The sequence below is a fragment of the Acipenser ruthenus genome, chromosome 9 (genome assembly GCF_902713425.1).
Source record: "Acipenser ruthenus chromosome 9, fAciRut3.2 maternal haplotype, whole genome shotgun sequence".
NCBI lineage: Eukaryota > Metazoa > Chordata > Actinopteri > Acipenseriformes > Acipenseridae > Acipenser > Acipenser ruthenus.
In genome coordinates, this window is record NC_081197.1 from 53,524,039 (window position 1) to 53,543,874 (window position 19,836).

General features: G+C 37.6%; 1 protein-coding gene across 4 annotated transcripts in view; it reads right to left on the reverse strand.

The window, feature by feature from the left end:
• Positions 1 to 18,727, reverse strand: part of LOC117405698 (paraspeckle component 1-like) — a 64,885-nt gene extending 46,158 nt beyond the window's left edge. For 2 of the 4 annotated variants that reach the window (XM_034008981.3, XM_034008985.3), the window contains exons 1-6: positions 18,230 to 18,725; positions 17,136 to 17,437; positions 15,681 to 15,776; positions 11,432 to 11,628; positions 9,280 to 9,364; positions 3,931 to 4,036 (exon numbers count right to left, since the gene is read on the reverse strand). In XM_034008981.3, coding sequence (XP_033864872.3) covers positions 3,931 to 4,036; positions 9,280 to 9,364; positions 11,432 to 11,628; positions 15,681 to 15,776; positions 17,136 to 17,437; positions 18,230 to 18,571 — 1,128 coding nt within the window. In that variant the 5' untranslated portion in view covers positions 18,572 to 18,725. Of the gene's footprint in view, positions 1 to 3,930; positions 4,037 to 9,279; positions 9,365 to 11,431; positions 11,629 to 15,680; positions 15,777 to 17,135; positions 17,438 to 18,229 lie in introns of all 4 variants that reach the window. The other 2 variants (XM_034008983.3, XM_034923610.2) reach the window with 2 other exon arrangements.
• Between the last annotated feature and the right edge of the window lie 1,109 nt (positions 18,728 to 19,836).

A 19,836-nucleotide genomic window follows, 5' to 3' on the forward strand; every position in this document is an offset into this window, starting at 1 on the left:
ATTTATTACTTGTACTTTATTTGACACAAATGCTTCCCTGTTAATGCTATAACACCAATAGGCATCAACCTTTATGGCGAATGGTGATGGTCCTAGAATCTTGTTTCACATAATACAATGCTTCCTTCTGCCAAGTTTCATTACACTGCAGCAATATAAATGATGCCGCAATTTATACTTTGCACATCTTTTATTTTGACTACTGTACTAAATGTACGACACTACAGTCTGTCCCAAATACAAAGCTATGGCATTAAATATGCATTTATAAATAATGACCTTTGCATTCTAGAATGTAGAGCTGTTTATTCTAAATAAGATCACCAAAGCCAATTGAACAGCAACCTCGATCTGGGAAAAAATTTTGTTGCTTTAAAATACAACAGAAGGCAAGTTATGCGTTGGCTTGTCAATGATAAAGTATTTTCTAAATCAGAAAACAGATACATGCATTAATCATCTGAAATTGAATCATCTGAGAGTGTCATATACTGTTCGAACAATTTAATACAGGTAGAGAACGTAAAACAACTACTATAAATAAATTGATGTATTAGAAGTTAAGCTGATTTACTAATATTGCTAATTGTATGTTTACAAACAAGAGCTTCAAGTACTGTATTTGTCACAGATGATTGAGTAAGAATGAGTTTGTGAAGAGCTAGCTTTCCACAAATATATTACATTTCACATATTTACAAAAGCACACAATCCTGGAACACTAGCTTTTAAAAGCTAGTTTCAAGTTGTAAAGATGTAACTGTATACTTCACTTAACATCTTAATTGTAAAAGAAAGGTTTACACAGATAATATAAATTAAAACTTGATTTTACATATACAGTTCTGTTAGTTGGAGAGAATACCTATTTGAAAAAAAAAGTTGAAACTTCTATAAATCACCAACTACACTACAGTGGTAGCCAAAACCATCTATTTGCGTTGCGATACTGTCACAGTGCGATAAGGTAAAAATGTTGCAGCTTTGCCATTCTGTTTTTTCCCAACTACATTAAATCAGCAGCACTTCATTCGTCCTGCCACCAGGTGGCAAAAGAGAGCAGAGAATGCATAAACAAAAGGACTTCCGAACACCACACACCAGACGTGATGCGATTTTTTCATTAGGCATCAAGATAATTTTGCAACGACATGACCATACACCAGAAGCGACACAGAGGCAATACGACAGATTTGAAAACTGACAGATCTATACAACTATAAAGAATTGCTATTGACAAAAAAATATGCTTAAGACTGGTACATATTCGTTAACATGACGTAGTAATTATGAGTGTCTTCTCCGACGTTATTTCAACATGTCTCTGGTGAAGAGAACACCCCTCGGGAAGAAAGCGAAGTGTTCTCTAAGACAGAATTGACCACCAAACACAATATGCCAAGGCCAATCATGACATCAATCACATGCATCAACATATGAAATGAACAGAATAAGAGAAAAGCAACAGGCAAGTGTATGTAAATAAACTATAATAATAAACAAACTAAATTAGCAAAGCACCCCTACATACGGGAAAAATGCAGCAGCGGCTCTAACAGTAATTATGAATACGAGAGCACTATTCAAGTCAAACATGAATTTTAACACAATGGTTCTAAACACACGTTAAATGCAACTTTTTAATATATTTATAGATTATAGTGACTGCATAATTGAATAAACACACATACAAAAGCATGTACTGTGAATACAAATATGTATTTGAAAACAGTGCATACAAGAAATAATACTTTAACTTTTTACTCAATAAGCACAGCCTTTAGCAGCGCCACTACTTGTTAGTCATAGGTAGGGCTGTGCTTTTTTCACGGTAATAACGACTTTGTGCATAATTCTCTTTAGTTATTATACAAATGTTCCTAAATATTTAAATTATTACCTGAAAAAACAATAAATGATAAATTGTAGAATATTTAGTTTATGTCCACCTTTTGAAGACATATTTTCACCATCAGTGAATTTTCAAAACAAAACAAAACAAAAACATAAATACATGTCAAAATACAATGTGAAATGTCCCCTTCTTGTACTGGTATCTTCAGCAGACATATTTCCGATCTCTGCCTGGTTTCGTCAAACTAAGCCGGCTTCCTAATGCAGTGTAACAGTTAGTGCCTCAAAAAGGCAAATATTTGCTTTATTTATATTTAGGGATATAAAAATATGTATATTTACACCTCTTTCAAAAACTGGACATTCGCCGGGAACTACATATTACACGGCAATGGGCAAATTTCATGGAAATCATGAAATCCATAACCATGAAAAATACAGCCTAAGCCACAGTTTCTGTTTTCCTTGTTATCCTGAGCTGTTCATTTATTCTGCCCCTTACATATTTATAGTGCTGAAGTATCCCCATAGAATGTACTTCCGGTTTCTAGTCAGCCCTTTTTTGTGTGCTAGTTGTAATGTTTTGGACAACTTTTACAAAAACTCTCCCAATCAGGAACATAAGTTGTGATGTCACAATCACCTGTTTCTACAGTCAATGATGTTGCGCCCCATTGTAAACAAATAGCAACTACACTATTTGCAATTGTATGATGGGAGTGTAAAACCTGAACTGTCTCAGCCTGTCTGAGTGAACATGGAGCCACCTGGACACCCTATTATTGAAACACAATTAAACTGAATATCGTAGTTGTAAATTGGCCAATGTATTTCATTTGTTGAGCATGGACATATGCTTTTAAATACTAGGTTTAATATTTGGTTTCAATTTTATTAGTATCATGGTTGGCATCCTATGGTATGAGCAATCTTTTTTTTTTTGTCACATGACCATTGTAAGCTACAGAACCAGTAAGGTTCAGGAAAATCCGGCATCTATGCTTTTTACAAATGTTCTCTATATTTCCTGAAACAATTTAAATGAGGAAAACAGACGTTTTTGTGCCATCTGGTGCGCTACAAAAATAATTCTAGGAACAATACATTTCATACTTTAATATGGGGCAGGGTCAATGCTAGTTCTGTGTAACCAGCAAATGAATTTCATACAATAGTTAAACTAAATAAACAAAACATAACATCATTCATTACTGTACTCACATTGTCAACTTGTTGCATTTGGGAAATGCATTGCTGACAAGAAACCCATTAATTTCTTCTTGGTCTTAAATGTGCTCACACCTGCCACGGTAAGTGAAAATAGATGATGGATGTGCACTTATAAATAAATACACAAATTTATCAGATGAGAAGCGGGATATTTATTTATTTGCTCTACTTACTGTTGGTGTACGTACCCATTTTTAACACCACATTTTTTACTATTAGGCATCTCTTTAGCAAAAGCATTGCTTAACTTCTTGATATACTGTAGACATCAGCATATTCGAGCTGTTACTGCAATCGTACAGTATGAAACTTACTTTAACTCAATGCAAGCTTTGCACTTTTGGTATTCATGAGCTTCAGTGTGGCATCTGCTAGTGAAACACTGTTTCAGTCATAATCTAGTCAGATAGCGTGCAGAAGATGTAGGGCAGGTTAACAAAACCGCATAACACACTGACTTCAGTTTTATCGCAGAGAGTATCATGCCACATTTCGACATTTTTATAGCTGGTTTTGGCTACCACTGTAGATACTTATTTAGAGATACATGCAGGTAAATCAAACAGTTTACTGTATTAAAAAAAAAAAAGAGTTCACAAATATCCACACTAGTCATCGTAACTTGTTGATCGCTGACTCAACCAGAAATAGAAATCAGAAACGGAATACGCATGTCTGTTGAAGCACAAAGACTTTTAGAAAGACAGCTAAAAGAAAGCCAACGAGACTGTGACTGCACAACATATTACAGTAATGTACTAAGCAATCCTGACCTAGTGCATTGCCCGCTGCAAGCACAAACACCCTCAATGTGTAACGTGGAGAGAAAATTGGTCTTTTACTCACGTTATCCATAAAATTGGACTTGAAGCCATCTTGTTGCCGCCTCAGTTCCTCTTGCTCTCTCTGTCGCATCATTTCTTCTTCACGTCGTCTTCGTTCTTCCTCATGTCTAACAATGCAACAAACAATATTTTGCCTTTTGCAACCAAAAAGTATGCACCAACTTATCCAAATGGACCATAAATTCTTTCAACACTGCAGACCTCTAAATTATATTGGGGCATTCCCCAGATCTAGCTGTTTTAGATGGACGTTTTTGTAAAGTTACAAAGTAAATCAACTGTATTGTTAGGTTATTATAATCCTGGTTCCCTGAAATAGAAATGTAACCATTACCGTATGGGTATTTACCTCCTGAAGACCCATTTTTCATTCAAGCTTGCTTGGACGCAGCAACCATATTATATTTTATATATTATATATAAAATAGTCAGTTTTAATTAATAATAATCACTGTACTGTGTTATTATTTTGTTACACCTTTTTGTTTTACCCCATCACATTGCTGGTATAGGGGTAAAATGGCGTGTTTTCAGTCCCAAACAAAAAGGTTTCACAAAATAATAACACAGTACAGTAATCCATAAGTGCACAGGAAAGTGCTACGGTTGTAGAACAGTGGTGCTCTGTTGTGCTGGATTGTAGTACAGCGGTGCTCTGTTGTGCTGGGTTGTAGTGCAGCGGTGCTCTGTTGTGCTGGGTTGTAGTGCAGCTGTGCTCTGTTGTGCTGGATTGTAGTGCAGCGGTGCTCTGTTGTGCTGGGTTGTAGTGCAGCGGTGCTCTGTTGTGCTGGGTTGTAGTGCAGCGGTGCTCTGTTGTGCTGGATTGTAGTGCAGCGGTGCTCTGTTGTGCTGGGTTGTAGTACAGCGGTGCTCTGTTGTGCTGGATTGTAGTGCAGCGGTGCTGTTGTGCTGGGTTGTACTGCAGCGGTGCTCTGTTGTGCTGGGTTGTAGTGCAGCGGTGCTCTGTTGTGCTGGGTTGTAGCGCAGCGGTGCTCTGTTGTGCTGGGTTGTAGCGCAGCGGTGCTCTGTTGTGCTGGGTTGTAGCGCAGCGGTGCTCTGTTGTGCTGGGTTGTAGCGCAGCGGTGCTCTGTTGTGCTGGGTTGTAGCGCAGCGGTGCTCTGTTGTGCTGGGTTGTAGCGCAGCGGTGCTCTGTTGTGCTGGGTTGTAGTACAGCGGTGCTCTGTTGTGCTGGATTGTAGTACAGCGGTGCTCTGTTGTGCTGGGTTGTAGTGCAGCGGTGCTGTTGTGCTGGGTTGTAGTGCAGCGGTGCTCTGTTGTGCTGGGTTGTAGTGCAGCGGTGCTCTGTTATGCTTGGTTGTAGTACAGTGGTGCTCTGTTGTGCTGTGCTAGTTGTGCTCTGGGGTCTGTGGTGGCTCAGTGGCTAAACCTTCCAACTCGCTAGTCCTCTGCTACACAAGTAAAGAGAGATCCCTTCTCTCTCCGTCATAATGCCCTAAGGCAGTGTTAGTAATGTGATATGTGTTTTGAAGACGGGGAGGAGAGATCGAAATCATCAAGTGACTTAATTATCCAGTTACGTTCCCTGCAAAAATCCCTATATCCGTGAAGACATTGAGACGAGCTGGAGATACCACAGCAAACAATCAACTATCTAAAGTACAGTATGTAAATAGTATTTCATTTTATGATTTTTTTGTATTCCTTTGATATATTGTGTGCATAATTTTATACATACTTTACATAAACTTGAATATTTCTGTTATTTTTATAGTATATATATATATATATATATATATATATATATATATATACACATACACACACAGTACTGTGCGAAAGTTTTAGGCAGGTGTGAAAAATGCTGTAAAGTAAGAATGCTTTAAAAAATAGACATGTTAATAGTTTATATTTATCAATTAAAATGCAAAGTGAATGAACAGAAGAAAAATCTACATCAAATCAATATTTGGTGTGACCACCCTTTGCCTTCAAAACAGCATCAATTCTTCTCGGTACACTTGCACACAGTTTTTGAAGGAATTCGGCAGGTAGGTTGGCCCAAACATCTTGGAGAACTAACCACAGTTCTTCTGTGGATTTAAGCAGCCTCAGTTGCTTCTCTCTCTTCATGTAATCCCAGACAGACTTGATGATGTTGAGATCAGGGCTCTGTGGGGGCCATACCATCACTTCCAGGACTCCTTGTTCTTCTTTACGCTGAAGATAGTTCTTAATGACTTTCGCTGTATGTTTGGGGTCGTTGTCATGCTGCAGAATAAATTTGGGGCCAATCAGATGCCTCCCTGATGGTATTGCATGATGGATAAGTATCTGCCTGTACTTCTCAGCATTGAGACCATTAATTCTGACCAAATCCCCAACTCCATTTGCAGAAATGCAGCCCCAAACTTGCAAGGAACATCCACCATGCTTCACTGTTGCCTGCAGACACTCATTCGTGTACCGCTCTCCAGCCCTTCGGCGAACAAACTGCCTTCTGCTACAGCCAAATATTTCAAATTTTGACTCATCAGTCCAGAGCACCTGCTGCCATTTTTCTGCACCCCAGTTCCTGTGTTTTCGTGCATAGTTGAGTCGCTTGGCCTTGTTTCCACGTCGGAGGTATGGCTTTTTGGCCGCAAGTCTTCCATGAAGGCCACTTCTGACCAAACTTCTCCAGACAGTAGATGGGTGTACCAGGGTCCCACTGTTTTCTGCCAATTCTGAGCTGATGGCACTGCTGGACATCTTCCGATTGCGAAGGGAAGTAAGCATGATGTGTCTTTCATCTGCTGCAGTAACTTTCCTTGGCCGACCACTGCGTCTACGGTCCTCAACGCTGCCCGTTTCTTTGTGCTTCTTCAAAAGAGCTTGGACAGCACATCTGGAAACCCCTGTCTGCCTTGAAATTTCTGCCTGGGAGAAACCTTGCTGATGCAGTATAACTACCTTGTGTCTTGTTGCTGTGCTCAGTCTTGCCATGGTGTATGACTTTTGACAGTAAACTGTCTTCAGCAACCTCACCTTGTTAGCTGAGTTTGGCTGTTCCTCACCCAGTTTTATTCCTCCTACACAGCTGTTTCTGTTTCAGTTAATGATTGTGTTTCAACCTACATATTGAATTGATGATCATTAGCACCTGTCTGGTGTAATTGTTTAATCATACACCTGACTATATGCCTACAAAATCCCTGGCTTTGTGCAAGTGTACCTAGAAGAATTGATGCTGTTTTGAAGGCAAAGGGTGGTCACACCAAATATGGATTTGATTTAGATTTTTCCTCTGTTCACTCACTTTGCATTTAGTTAATTGATAAATATAATCTATTAACATGTCTATTTTTGAAAGCATTCTTACTTTACAGCATTTTTTCACACCTGCCTAAAACTTTTGCACAGTACTGTATATATATATATATATATATATATATATATATATATATATACACACACATATATATATATATATATATATATACATATACATATACATATCATTGAGAATCTGTGGCACTATTTGAAAATTGCGGTCCACAAGCGTCGTCCAACCAACCTGAACAACCTGGAGCAAATCTGCCAAGAAGAATGGGCCAAAATCACTCCGACACTGTGTGCAAAACTGGTACATACTTACCCCAAAAGACTTAAAGCTGTTACTGCAGCAAAAGGTGGCTCTACCAAATATTAACCCTTTGCGTTTATTAATCGCGCGTCAGGCATGCCAGGTCTAATTAATTTTCACACGCGCAGTTAATTTTATACGCGCGGTTTAAAAGTATTTTTTTTCACAGTCAAACGGGTTTAAATGGCCCTGCATATCAACAAAGCACACACTAGGCATCTCCAGCCTCCCCCCAAGCCTTTTGTTTGCTATAGCGTTCAGCTGTGTAAGAAATAAATAATAATAATAATAATAATAGTCGTACATACCGATCGATCATCTCCAGATCACTCATTTTATCACCAAACTCCTCAATAATGCGATCCAAGTCATTATTTTATTACTATAACATCTGAAAAAAGCTCTGCAAATGTCCATGATAGTCTCAGTGCGCTGACGCACTTAGCCAGCTTGTTTATTATGGACGCCCATTATCTGATACCTGATACCATGTATGACTATTCATGAAATACGCCTTTTTTTATTTTTTTTTATTTTTTTTTTCGACTTGTCTCGGCTCCTGTCGCTACCACTCGGCAATTGAATGGTTTTCTCGGCTTTTTCCGGAGAAAAAACGACTAAACACCCGTTTATTGCGTTGCTATAATGATGTCGGACCCAGTCCGACAAAGGACCTGTGAGGAATAATTGCAATGTCGGACCCAGTCCGACAATGGACCGCAAAGGGTTAATGTGTGGGGCTTGAATACTTATGCAAGCAAGATATTTCAGTTTTTTATTTTTCTTAAAAATATTTCCCAACATAAAACCAATGTCACCTTACAATAATTGATTTCGAGTTTCAGTGTTTTAAAATAAAATATCAAACAGAACGAAATTTCAATGTACCATCTGTAATTCAGTAATATGAGAGAATTGGTTGGGGGTCTGAATACTTTTGCAAGGCACGGTATATATTATATTTCACTACATTTTGGCGTCCCTGGGTGGGCGACTAGAGACTTATTTATTTTTAAATAAACTGTATACCTAATTCACTATATGGTGACAATGCACAGCACTACGCCGAAGCGTAGATGGGCTGGCTGTTTCCACCAAGAGAGTGGCTTTAGACAGAGGGCGCATGTGAAGGAGACTGGGAAGCTGCTGCCATCAAGCCCAGAAGTCTCTGGAAAGTCACTACTGTGAGCGCTCCATTGAGGTGAAAGTGATGTACCACCCAATTAAATGACATAAATAGCATTGAGAAGAACCGTCTTCCACAGTAGTATTCCACTTAAGCAGAAATCCTGATTATCAGTATCCCCATTTAGGTGGCACCAACTGTATATACACAAGAGAATTTTCTTTAAAAAAAACAGTAATTAAACAATTAAAATTAATAATATAAACATTATTAAATCGAGAAAATAAATTAACCAGCCGTAGCTATGCAGCCTGGGGAGGGGGCAGGGGGAGGAGAGCACAAATGTTGCTGGATCCCTGGGAAGTAACGATATTTGTGTAAACACAACAATTTGCTAGAAAAAATTTGATAGGCAACAAGTACTTATCTGAACCAGGCTCTCCTGTCAGGTCAGTCTTGAAAGGATAAATGAGCACAGTCCTTTTATGCCCTTGGGGGCAGGTCATGACTGAGTCACAGGCTCATCAAGCAGCTTTGATATATCTTATTCAGGTTTCCGGGTCTTCAGGAGGTAAATACCCATACGGTAATGGTAACATTTCGTACTTGAAAGGGAACCAACTCCTCTTAACTCGGCATACCTCATTTCAATCTGCTTCCGCTTCTGAAGTTCTTGGTTTCGCAGTTCTTCCAAACGCCTTAGCTCTTCCTGACGCCTCATAAGATCTATCAAAGACAATCAATAATATATGGACACATTTCTATTTACAATATTTACTTTGTAAAAAATGTAAAACATGTAAAATCGATCTATTCCAAACAGTAAGACTGCAATTAAAATGATTTTTTTTTTTTTTTTTAAATCATGTAATTTCTTGACCACCAAAAAAACAAAAAAGGTGGATGCTAATTTTACACAATTGAATGTCAAAGTAAGGGGATATCCATTTTAAAATCACTTTATCTCAAATGATAAACATAGATAAAAGACTAGTCTCTTTTTTTTCCCTTTAATATTTCTAATTAGTTTGGGAAGGCAGAAATAAATGTGAAAAAACAGTTCCTAAAAGTGATTACTGATAGGTACGAAAATGTACTAATGTTTTACTTATCCTTTGTTTTGTGTACGTTAACTTTTCTCGGATGTATTGTTTAGTTTTTTTTTGGCCTTTTGAACATTAAAATAATTAGATAACTCCCGAGCAACCAACCTATATGCAAAACTACGAAGCAGTATGTAATTTAGTATGTTAATGTAACATTATTCAGCAGGTTTAATTTGACTTAAGCAAATTAGTTAATTCTATAAGGTGATGCAAAACTTTTGTCCATAGCTCTATCTATCTCTATATATTCTTTTCTTTACTTTCACTGTCAACAGATAATGCTTCGAACTCTGTTGATGTCCCCTTCGTAACCGTCTTTTTAGATAGAACTTTGAGCTCATGCTGTCCAATTGCAGCGTCTGTTTCCTACCGTCACCGCTTAATGAAGGGGCTACAGGCTGTTCGGATAAGTCAGACGCAGGCAGATAGGTAACTGGCATTTCTTGACTAAACTCGTTCTCAAAGTCCAAATCAAAACAATAGAAATATCTTGGCAGCTTTGTTCTGAATTTAAGCAGCACACCACTGGATTGGAATGTAAGCAAAGACACATTTGAAGCTTGTCTGAGTAAGCATGTTATCCCAATGAAGTGGAACAACAATAACTTAAAAAAGGGGTAAAAAACAGTTAACTTTTTTTATATGTAGACAAGTGTGCATATGGTTTGAGATAAAAAAAATAAATAAATAAAAAAACACAGTTTTTAAAAAGATAAACAAAGCTTGCAGTAAGAATACTGGTATAGTTGAATGCTCGGGAGGTATATCATTATTTTACTGTTCAAACAGATAAAATGAAAGTAAACAATACATCCGAGAAGTTGAAAAATGCACAAAACAATAGTAAACTTTCATACCTTTCGTACACTGGCTCCCGATCACCGCTCGCATCCAGTTCAAGACTCTTGTACTAGCCTACAGATGCCTTGACCAGTCTGCACCCAGCTACCTCCAGACCCTCATCTCTCCCTACACCCCCACTCGACCTCTCCGCTCCGCCTGCACTAGAAGACTAGCTCTACCACCGCTACGCTCCCCTGCCTCCAAAGCCCGCTCCTTCTCCACCCTTGCTCCGCAGTGGTGGAATGACCTTCCTACAGATGTCAGGACTGCCCAGTCCCTGACCACATTCCGGCGCCTCCTTAAGACTCACCTCTTCAAAGAGCACCTGTAGAACTCCTCTGTTTGTATCCTGGGACACTATCACCCTTCATGTAAATGTGCTTTATTTTGCTCTTATCAGCCCCTATTTTACTGCATTTAATCCTGTACTTCAGAATACTGTAATCTGCCAAGTTTTTAACCTGTAGTACTTTGTATTTAATCACATCCTGATGTAACTATCACTATTTAATCATATCCTGATGTAACTATCACTATTACCTGCTGTATTATTGAATTGTGGTTTGTCAAACTTGTACTTTACTTGAACAAAAGTTATTGTATTTCTTGCTCTTATTGTATTACTTGTATTGTAACGCTTGAAATGTTTTTGCTTACGATTGTAAGTCGCCCTGGATAAGGGCGTCTGCTAAGAAATAAATAATAATAATAATAATACCTCTCAATATTCACTTTAAATCTTATTATTTGTTTACAGATTTAAACAGCCCTACCTACAGTATATTTATGATATTTTAACAATTACATTTTGTAGTAAAGGACACAGAGCAAATCTCATCCTTACCTTGTCTCATTAGCATGAGCTGATGTTCATGACGAGCAGCTTCCATTTCAGCTTCAAGTTTCTCTTTCGCTTCTCGGATATTTCTGTCAACCTGATCACGCTGTTGCTTTTCCATGTCATCAAGGGCCTTCCATCGCGATGAATATTCAAACTCAAATGTACCAGGCTGAGCAAAACGTGGGGGCTGCTCTCTTTCCCTAAAATAAATTGTGTTTATTTAAAAAAAAGTAGTTTACAAGTAGTTTAGGTCCAATCAGTCTGAACAAAGCAGATGCTTCAAGCAGTAGTACATGTGCCTAGTAATTGGTTATATCTGAATATTTGATTAAAAAAAAAATGTCTACGTTATAAAATACACTTAATTCCATTCTGGAGCCCACAGAAACTCTGATCATTAGGTGTTAGTTAACGTTTGTAAACAATATGAAAAATGTAAATTTTCAAGTGTGATATCGCTTGCCTGCATTTTTCAAATACAAGGCTCTATAACATTTTGTTAAAACACTACATTTTGAAAACACTAAATCCAAAGCATTTTTGCAAAGCCAGCAAGTGAGATCTACAGTGTCCATGTAGGTAAGATCAGACTCAAAAGGCAAAGCTGAACCTATACCGGAACACTGAACCATTCACTTTTCATCCAGCAATCCTAAACAGCAGATTTTGTCAAGCTACTAATCATTTTCATCAGTGATAAAGATATAGTGCAGGAGAGAAGTGCAGCTGGACAGAGAGAAATAATGCATTTACACGACAGATTAATATAATAAAAATGCATTTACACAACAGATTTATATATATATATATATATATATATATATATATATATATATATATATACATATATACATATATACATAATCTCACGTCACATGGAGCTCTTTCATTTGCCATTTTTTTAAACATGCAAATTCTGGTGAGACGGTAAATAAGTGCAAGGCATTTTTGTAATTTGTAGCGAATACGAACATCTGATTTTTGTATCCGAATACATGTCAAAAAATATTTGTTTGAATATTCGGATATTTGTCCCAGCACTATGACAATAACTAACGTTCCCTTTCAAATACGGACATAAACAAACAAGATAACTGCTTCCGCATCCAGCAATCAAAGAATATCACAGACATTTGCAGAGCTTTTTTTAGATGTTATAGTAATAAAATAATGACTTGGATCGCATTATTGAGGAGTTTGGTGATAAAACGAGTGCTCGGGAGACGATTTATTGGTATATACTACTATTACGAAGTATGTAAGTACTAAGTGTCCTGTTGATATGCAGTGCCATTTAAACCTGTTTTACTGTGAAAAAAAACAACTTTTAAACCGCGCGTCTAAAATAAACTGCGCATGTGAAAATAAATTGGACCTGACGCACCTGAGACGCGCTGAATAAATGGACCGCAAAAAGGAAAAAGGAAGGGGGCTGGAAAGCCTCCAGTTCCACTAATTGGTTGACATGGAATGCTGAAATGGTTTTCAGCAGAAAGCCTGGGTTGGTACGAAGGGAAACCTTCGTCCTACCCGGAGAAAAAATTAAGCAAGCCTTCGATATAAAAAAAGCTTGCAATTCACTAACCCAAGCACCATGCCTTTAAAAGCGTAACCACAGCGTGTGGAGGCTGCTCTGGCATTTTGCAGGGTGTCAATCCACCTATTTGACAACCCTAAATGACTCAAGTGCAGCCATTCAGGGCCAAACCCAGAGTTGGAGCATCACTGGGTTGTGGTGCCACAAGGTGCCCTGCGCAGTACTTCGGCAGCTCCCATGGCTGGCCGCTCAGGCGCTGTATCACCGAAGAGAACCAGATTCGTTTGGGCCAGAACGGGGCTATTGGAAGGGCTATTAGAAGGATCCGAGCCTTATTTAGTCTGGTCTGGTCACTCGTAGCACTCAACAAGCCACTGACTAGACCAAACAACCAGGACAGAACGAGGTTGAAGGTAGTCTGCTTATTCAAGCCTTCACAGTAGCAAAGCAATTATATCAACACTATTGTGGCATCAAACCACTACTGCAAGCTGCTGTAGTAGTACTGCTTAATATATAAACTCAAAGAGCAAAAAACACAAGCTACACTAATGTTTTAAATAGCTGATTTAACTGTGCTACTGTTAGTATATGTTTTTTGGTTTTGTATACATTATGTTTTAGTTTGGTTAAACATTTTGCTCTTTGCAATAATTAGTAATAACGAAAATGGGTAAATATCAGACCACAGCAGAGTATTTTGGAAATGGGCACACACACACAAACAAACAGGTTGAGGATGGAGTTGCATTGTTTTAAATGCAACTAATTATTCAAATGTGAACGGTGAAAGGATCATTTACACAGGTAAGATATACTTTTTGTAGTGCTGGGGTATTTTGCATGTGTTTGTGAAACAGCAGCTGCAATACCAGCATTTTGCATGTAGGGTTATTCAAATTACAATTGGTCTCATTAGTATTAAGCTTGCTCATTTTTACATTGGTGATTTTTATTTTGACTAAAACAACTGGTAATTTTGTCCTAAGTATTATAAGAGGTGAAAGTTTATGGTGTGCTTTGTAGGAAATATTTCCAATTTATCATTTATTTAGGAAACTAAATACTGCCCGGTTATTGAACCAAGGCATATTTTCGATACAGTTTATTGATTTACCGAAATAGCGACCTTGTCCTAACAAAGTTATAGTAAACATTATTTGGTATGTTATTTAATTTAGTTATACGTATTTGTATTCATACAAAAAGAAAGTTAACGGTTTATAATGTTACTACATGTTAGAAGGGAAAGGGAGTGTGGGGGAAAAAAATAACCTGATGGAAGAGGAAGAGATTTTGATCCTAGTGTAAAAAATTGGAGAAAGTGGGCACATAAAATAAAACAAAAAAAGAAGTTGATAGCCTATATATCTGTTTATACTGTTTAAACATTTGCCTTAAATAAATAAACGAATACTAATTCTACTGTCTCTGCGTTCACCATCATTATATATTTTTTATTTTTCTAGATCTTTTAGCTCTGGGAATATCTAGACACTTCAGTAATCAGCTTCTCCACATTTACTCTCTTGCTTACAAACTGTCGGTGTGTGTATTGAGGGGAGGGGCTCACATCACTGCTTGCTTCTGCATGCTCACTGTTTGTTAAAGAGTCTCCCACACCGCTGCTGTGAGAATAATGTTTAAGCACGCTCGACCTACTAAATAAACTAACAACCCTTTTAAATCTGAAAATAACAAAGATATGCGAAACTCTTAGCCTTTCTATATATACGTTTCTTTCTGCAATAAGCAAAAATCAAGATGAGTTACTTCATTTATTTTGAACTGGAGCATAGATGTGCGAGTACGCAGACATGCAATGATTTTAAAAAGATGAAAAGAAAAACATTACTGCTGAAGTGACACTCTAAAGAGAAGCGCTGTACAAAGATTTAGCTGTTGGGGACAGTGCTCCACAGCGGCCAATGTCAACACTCAAATTTCACGCTGCTTTCACGGACCATTCCTGTTATCTCCACGCGACACTCTACATTAAAAGCAGGAATCCTGAGTGAATCCTGTTGCCTTCACACTGCAGGTACTGTAGCACTCTTTGGGCAAACGCTCAAACCAGTCGGTTGGAGCCAAGATGGGTATGTGAAGGAGTATGTGTTACTGAATGGAAATGGGAGGTCTCAATACTAACTACTGTGTTGGAGTCAAGATGGTTGCAGTTTCCAAACAATGAGAAACATCTGCAACCAGTTCATTGTTGGGGCTGGACTACATAAAGCTCACCTAAGTGGTACACAGGTGTTGGGACAGCAGGGAGGAAAAGTTGCGCATTTTTTAAAAAAAGAGTAAGAAAAGCTCTATATATTGTATTGACTCTGACTTCTGTTTGGATATTGGACTCCAAGTTTTCCATAATTGTCCTTTTGTTGGTGGAGTAAAAGGCTTAGGCTCAAATAAGAGCTAGGTTTTTGTTTTACTTTTGTTTGTGTTACTGTTTGAAGAACAACAGTGTGTTCAAAAAGCAGACTGCTTCACCACATTGTTTTGTCAAGTGGACTTCCATCCTGACCTGAGAGTCCACTACCGCGCAATACCAAAGTACAGCACATTGTCCGAGGGTGTATGGCTGTAAGATATTAACAGAATCATCTGAACAGTTTTTTAGGTACAGTATGTACAGTAAACTGTCAGTACAGTAAACTGTCAGTAACTAACAAAATAGACAATCCATCATAAAAAAATACTGCAATTACTTACTTATGATACTGTGGTGTTTTCTGCATTAATTTTTCTGGAAGTCCATCTTCATCGTCAAACTGCTCCATTGGCTCAACAATAGCAGGACGGGGTGATCTGGAACAATAACATTCAGTCTTACTTAAAGGTAATGTGAAACACTATTATTGCTATAAATCTAGCATACAATTAGAATTATCAAAGAAACAAGATCACAAAGCATCTCTAGAGGGGTGTCCATCCCACAGCACTAGTATTGTTATACAAAGGGTAAACAGTTTTAAATTACTCAAACCTTTCTTGTCCATATTTTCCCCAACTCTGGTTGAAATACCCTGTGAATGGGGTTATACTGTAGAGGCAGTCAACAGTATGTCACAAGCCACATTTTTCCACATATCTGGTAAACCGCATCCATTTGTCACAAAGCTTGGTATTACCAATATTTAGTTTAGGTGTTTGGAAATATCAGATTATACAGCTATGGGGGGGGCTGTCTTTCTCTACATCTGTATGTCACACTTACATTTCTGAATAACCAATCTTGAGAACTTCTTTTCCAAGAAGTCATGAAACTTGATAGTACAATTACAATGATTTTGCTTATTAATTATTATTATTATTATTGTTAATTATTTCTTAGGAGACGCCCTTATCCAGGGCAACTTACAATTGTTACAAGACATCACATTATTTTTACATACAATTACCCATTTATACAGTTGGTTTTTACTGGAGCAATCTACGTAAAGTACCTTGCTCAAGGGTACAGCAGCAGTGACCTCCACCTGGGATTGAACCCACCACCCTAACCCACCATCAGATTCTGGGGAAACATGGATGTGTCTACACAGTACTTCTGTTAATCCAACCGTCTTGTATGTCACTTACATTTTTGCATATATCTGGAGAACTGCTTATTAAACTGTTATTAAACTTTTCACTGCTAATTCTACTCTATTTAGCACATACTGGTAATACATCTCATGGTCATACATTTTTTCATCAAACTGATAGCTCTTACTTTGAATTTACAACCGTTGCAGGGGACATATGTTACCTTTTTTTTCAGATCACTGCAACAGATATGTGTTTGACAACCTGCTTGTGTCTTTCCAGAAAAACTGGACTTTTCCAACATTTTGCCAGGATAAGCTAGCTCATCCACAGCTTACAGCACTCAAGAAATCACCATGGTTTGCATCAACCAAATATCTACAATTATTCATGGGTTACCCCTAAAAATGTGTGGTTGATGAAATACAGTGAGATTCCCTAGTGCTGTAAAATGCCCCAAAAGAAATTCAGCTGTGTCCCGAAGAGTATGAGTTGATTAAATCAACCCTTAGCTGTAGTGCAATTTCCCAGTAAACAAACAATATAAGTATTTATTTTTATTGCGCACTTACTTACATGCATGTTTCAATAAAATACAACAGTTTATTACAGAACAATGTAAGAATGGAAATCACTCACGTTGTTAGTAAGTATGCTCCCTCTGCACATCTATCCATGGCTTTTCGAGCTGCAGGTTTAGATGCAAATTCTACAAAGCCTTTCCCAGTTGGCCTTCCACGGTCATCTACCACGACAATTGCTCTCTCCACAGGACCAAACTGAGAAAAGGCCTGTTCAAGCAGCTCATTGGAAACGACTGGCGACAGATTCCGGACAGTCAAAGCAGCACCATGGGTAGCAAATCGAATACGGAGCGGTCTGTTTTTTACTATAGTTCCATCTAGTGCTGCTTTTGCAATTTCAGCCAAAGTCCTTGTTTCCTGTAAATACAAATGATAAAATGTTCTATTCCAATCCGTTTTTGTAAGTAACATTTTGTCAATAGCTTAAAAAAAATTGTAAAGAGCATGGTAGGAAACTGTCTAAAGGTGGCAAAAATGCCAATTTTGATGACCAATGTGGGGTGTGACCATCCTAGACAAATATCATTATTTTAACGCGCGTTTGAAGTGCTAACCAACAACAATATATACATATATAAACACACACACAACAACAATTTTAATATATTAGGAAATAAAGTTACAAGACCAAAGTCAACAGTATAATATATTCTCTGATGACAGAAATGAAATGCTTATATATGAGATCATCTGTACAATATTATTATTTTAAAATGAAATACACTGTAAATCTCAAGGCAATGTGTTTATGTATTAATTAATTTATGTATTTATTTTTCAGTAATTGTGAAACATCATGGGACAAATCGTTCCAAGACAATAAAGTTTGCTGGTTGTTGAAACAAAAAAAAAATTACAATAAGGTAGAATGTGCTAAATGTGTTTAAACTACAGTACTAAAAAGCGTGCAATTGTGAATTTTACCTTTCCCCCCAAGCTACAGCAAGGGAACAAATTATTTAACAATGCTTTTCTGAGTAACACCCTAGTAAGATGATCTTCAAAATAGGGGGTGGGGTTGTAGTTTTTATTTATTTATTTATTTATTTATTTGCATAAATACTAATTAAACCAATTCATATTGTACATAATCAAATTGGAAATGTAAATATATTATATCTAGAGAATTTTTTTTAAAAATGTCCTCACCAGCCGAATGAAGCCAAAGCCACGGTCACGATTGATAAACACCTCATTTGCTTCACCATATTTTGCAAATAGCATCTTGAAATCATCCTCAGTTAGGTCAGTTGGTAGGTTACCGACATAGAGCCGGCAGCGCTGCGTGAATGTCTTCTCGCCAGGCCTCTTGAAGTTTTTTAGGTCCAGAGTTAGTCCTAACTCGAGGGGTTCCCCGGCGCCTGCTTCTCCCGCAGACATTTTCGACTCCTGCTTATTATCAGGCGAGTCGGACTCGCGCTTCTGATTTTTAATTCCTGGAGGCGATGAGCTGTTCTGGATTTTGACCTGCTTTAGATTTCGGTTAGCCATTTTTTCAAGTTTGGAATATTATGCCTTTTAAAACCCCAATTGGTAAACAGTAATATAAAAATGGAATGATGGACAACTGCAACCGAGCTTAGACTCACTGTTCTTCTGGAAAGAGTTTTCAAGATGGCGGAAAAAAAATTCTCACTGCGGCAGCTAGTGACGTCATCACAAATTTACACACAGCTCTGTGAAATGTTTTTGGTCAATAACAATACAGTAATTTAGTAATGAGGGAAGCCAAAATATAATACAATACAGATTTTTTTTTTTTGAGAAAAAAATACCTATTATATGCATATCAAAGGTATTTTTTTTCTCAAAAAAATAAATAGGTTGTCCCTCACATGGATTTGTAATCTGTATATCAAATGCGCATCTCCGTGTTGCTTATTTTCATCCACTGACCGTTTTCCCCTTACATAAATACATCTCAGATATTGGCTTCTGTTAGAAAATGTAAATTGTTTTCTTATTCTTCAAATTTCAAGCAAACAATGAATGCCACTCTCAAAACACATGATCATATTTTAGCGTCTCTGGGAAAAGATTGTAAGTCGCCCTGGATAAGGGCGTCTGCTAAGAAATAAATAATAATAATAATAATAATAATAATAATAATAATAATAATAAAAGGGGTTCCAGGGATAAGGCTGTAGTGAAAGTAAATATGTGATGTAATGCAAATACTGGTAACATTTTCAGCACTATCACTTCTTGTGCAAACAGGCCTGGCTCTATTTCACAGCAGTTAAAAAGCTTGCCTGGGATGGGATGGTTTAGGGACGTATCGTACACACTCCGTAGGTGCATTTGTTTCCTTTGTCATGTGATCCCCCTGTCATCTGACTGAACACAGGCGCCAGTTGGAATGCTTCAGTATGTACTGGCTTCTTTATTAAAGGTAAAAGTATAACCAAATACAATACAATTTGACTTTTTATAGCGCCTTTCATAAAAGAGTTATCACAACGCGCCAAATCAAAAATATATGATTTTAACCTACTTTTAAAAATCGAAAGTTCGTCAGCCAAGCAGTCTCAGGGAGCGAATTCCACAGTCTAGGAGCATGATTATAAAATGCTATTCCACCCATAGAGACAAAGCGAAAAGAAGGAACAGACAGTAAACGAGTTAGAGGAACGGCCCGGAGTGTATGGCTTCACCAGCTCACAGGTGTAATTAGGGCCAGGTTCCTTACAAGCCTTATAGGTCAGAAGTAGGACTAAAAAAAAAAATTGTCTGCTTCATATAAGGAAGCCAAGACA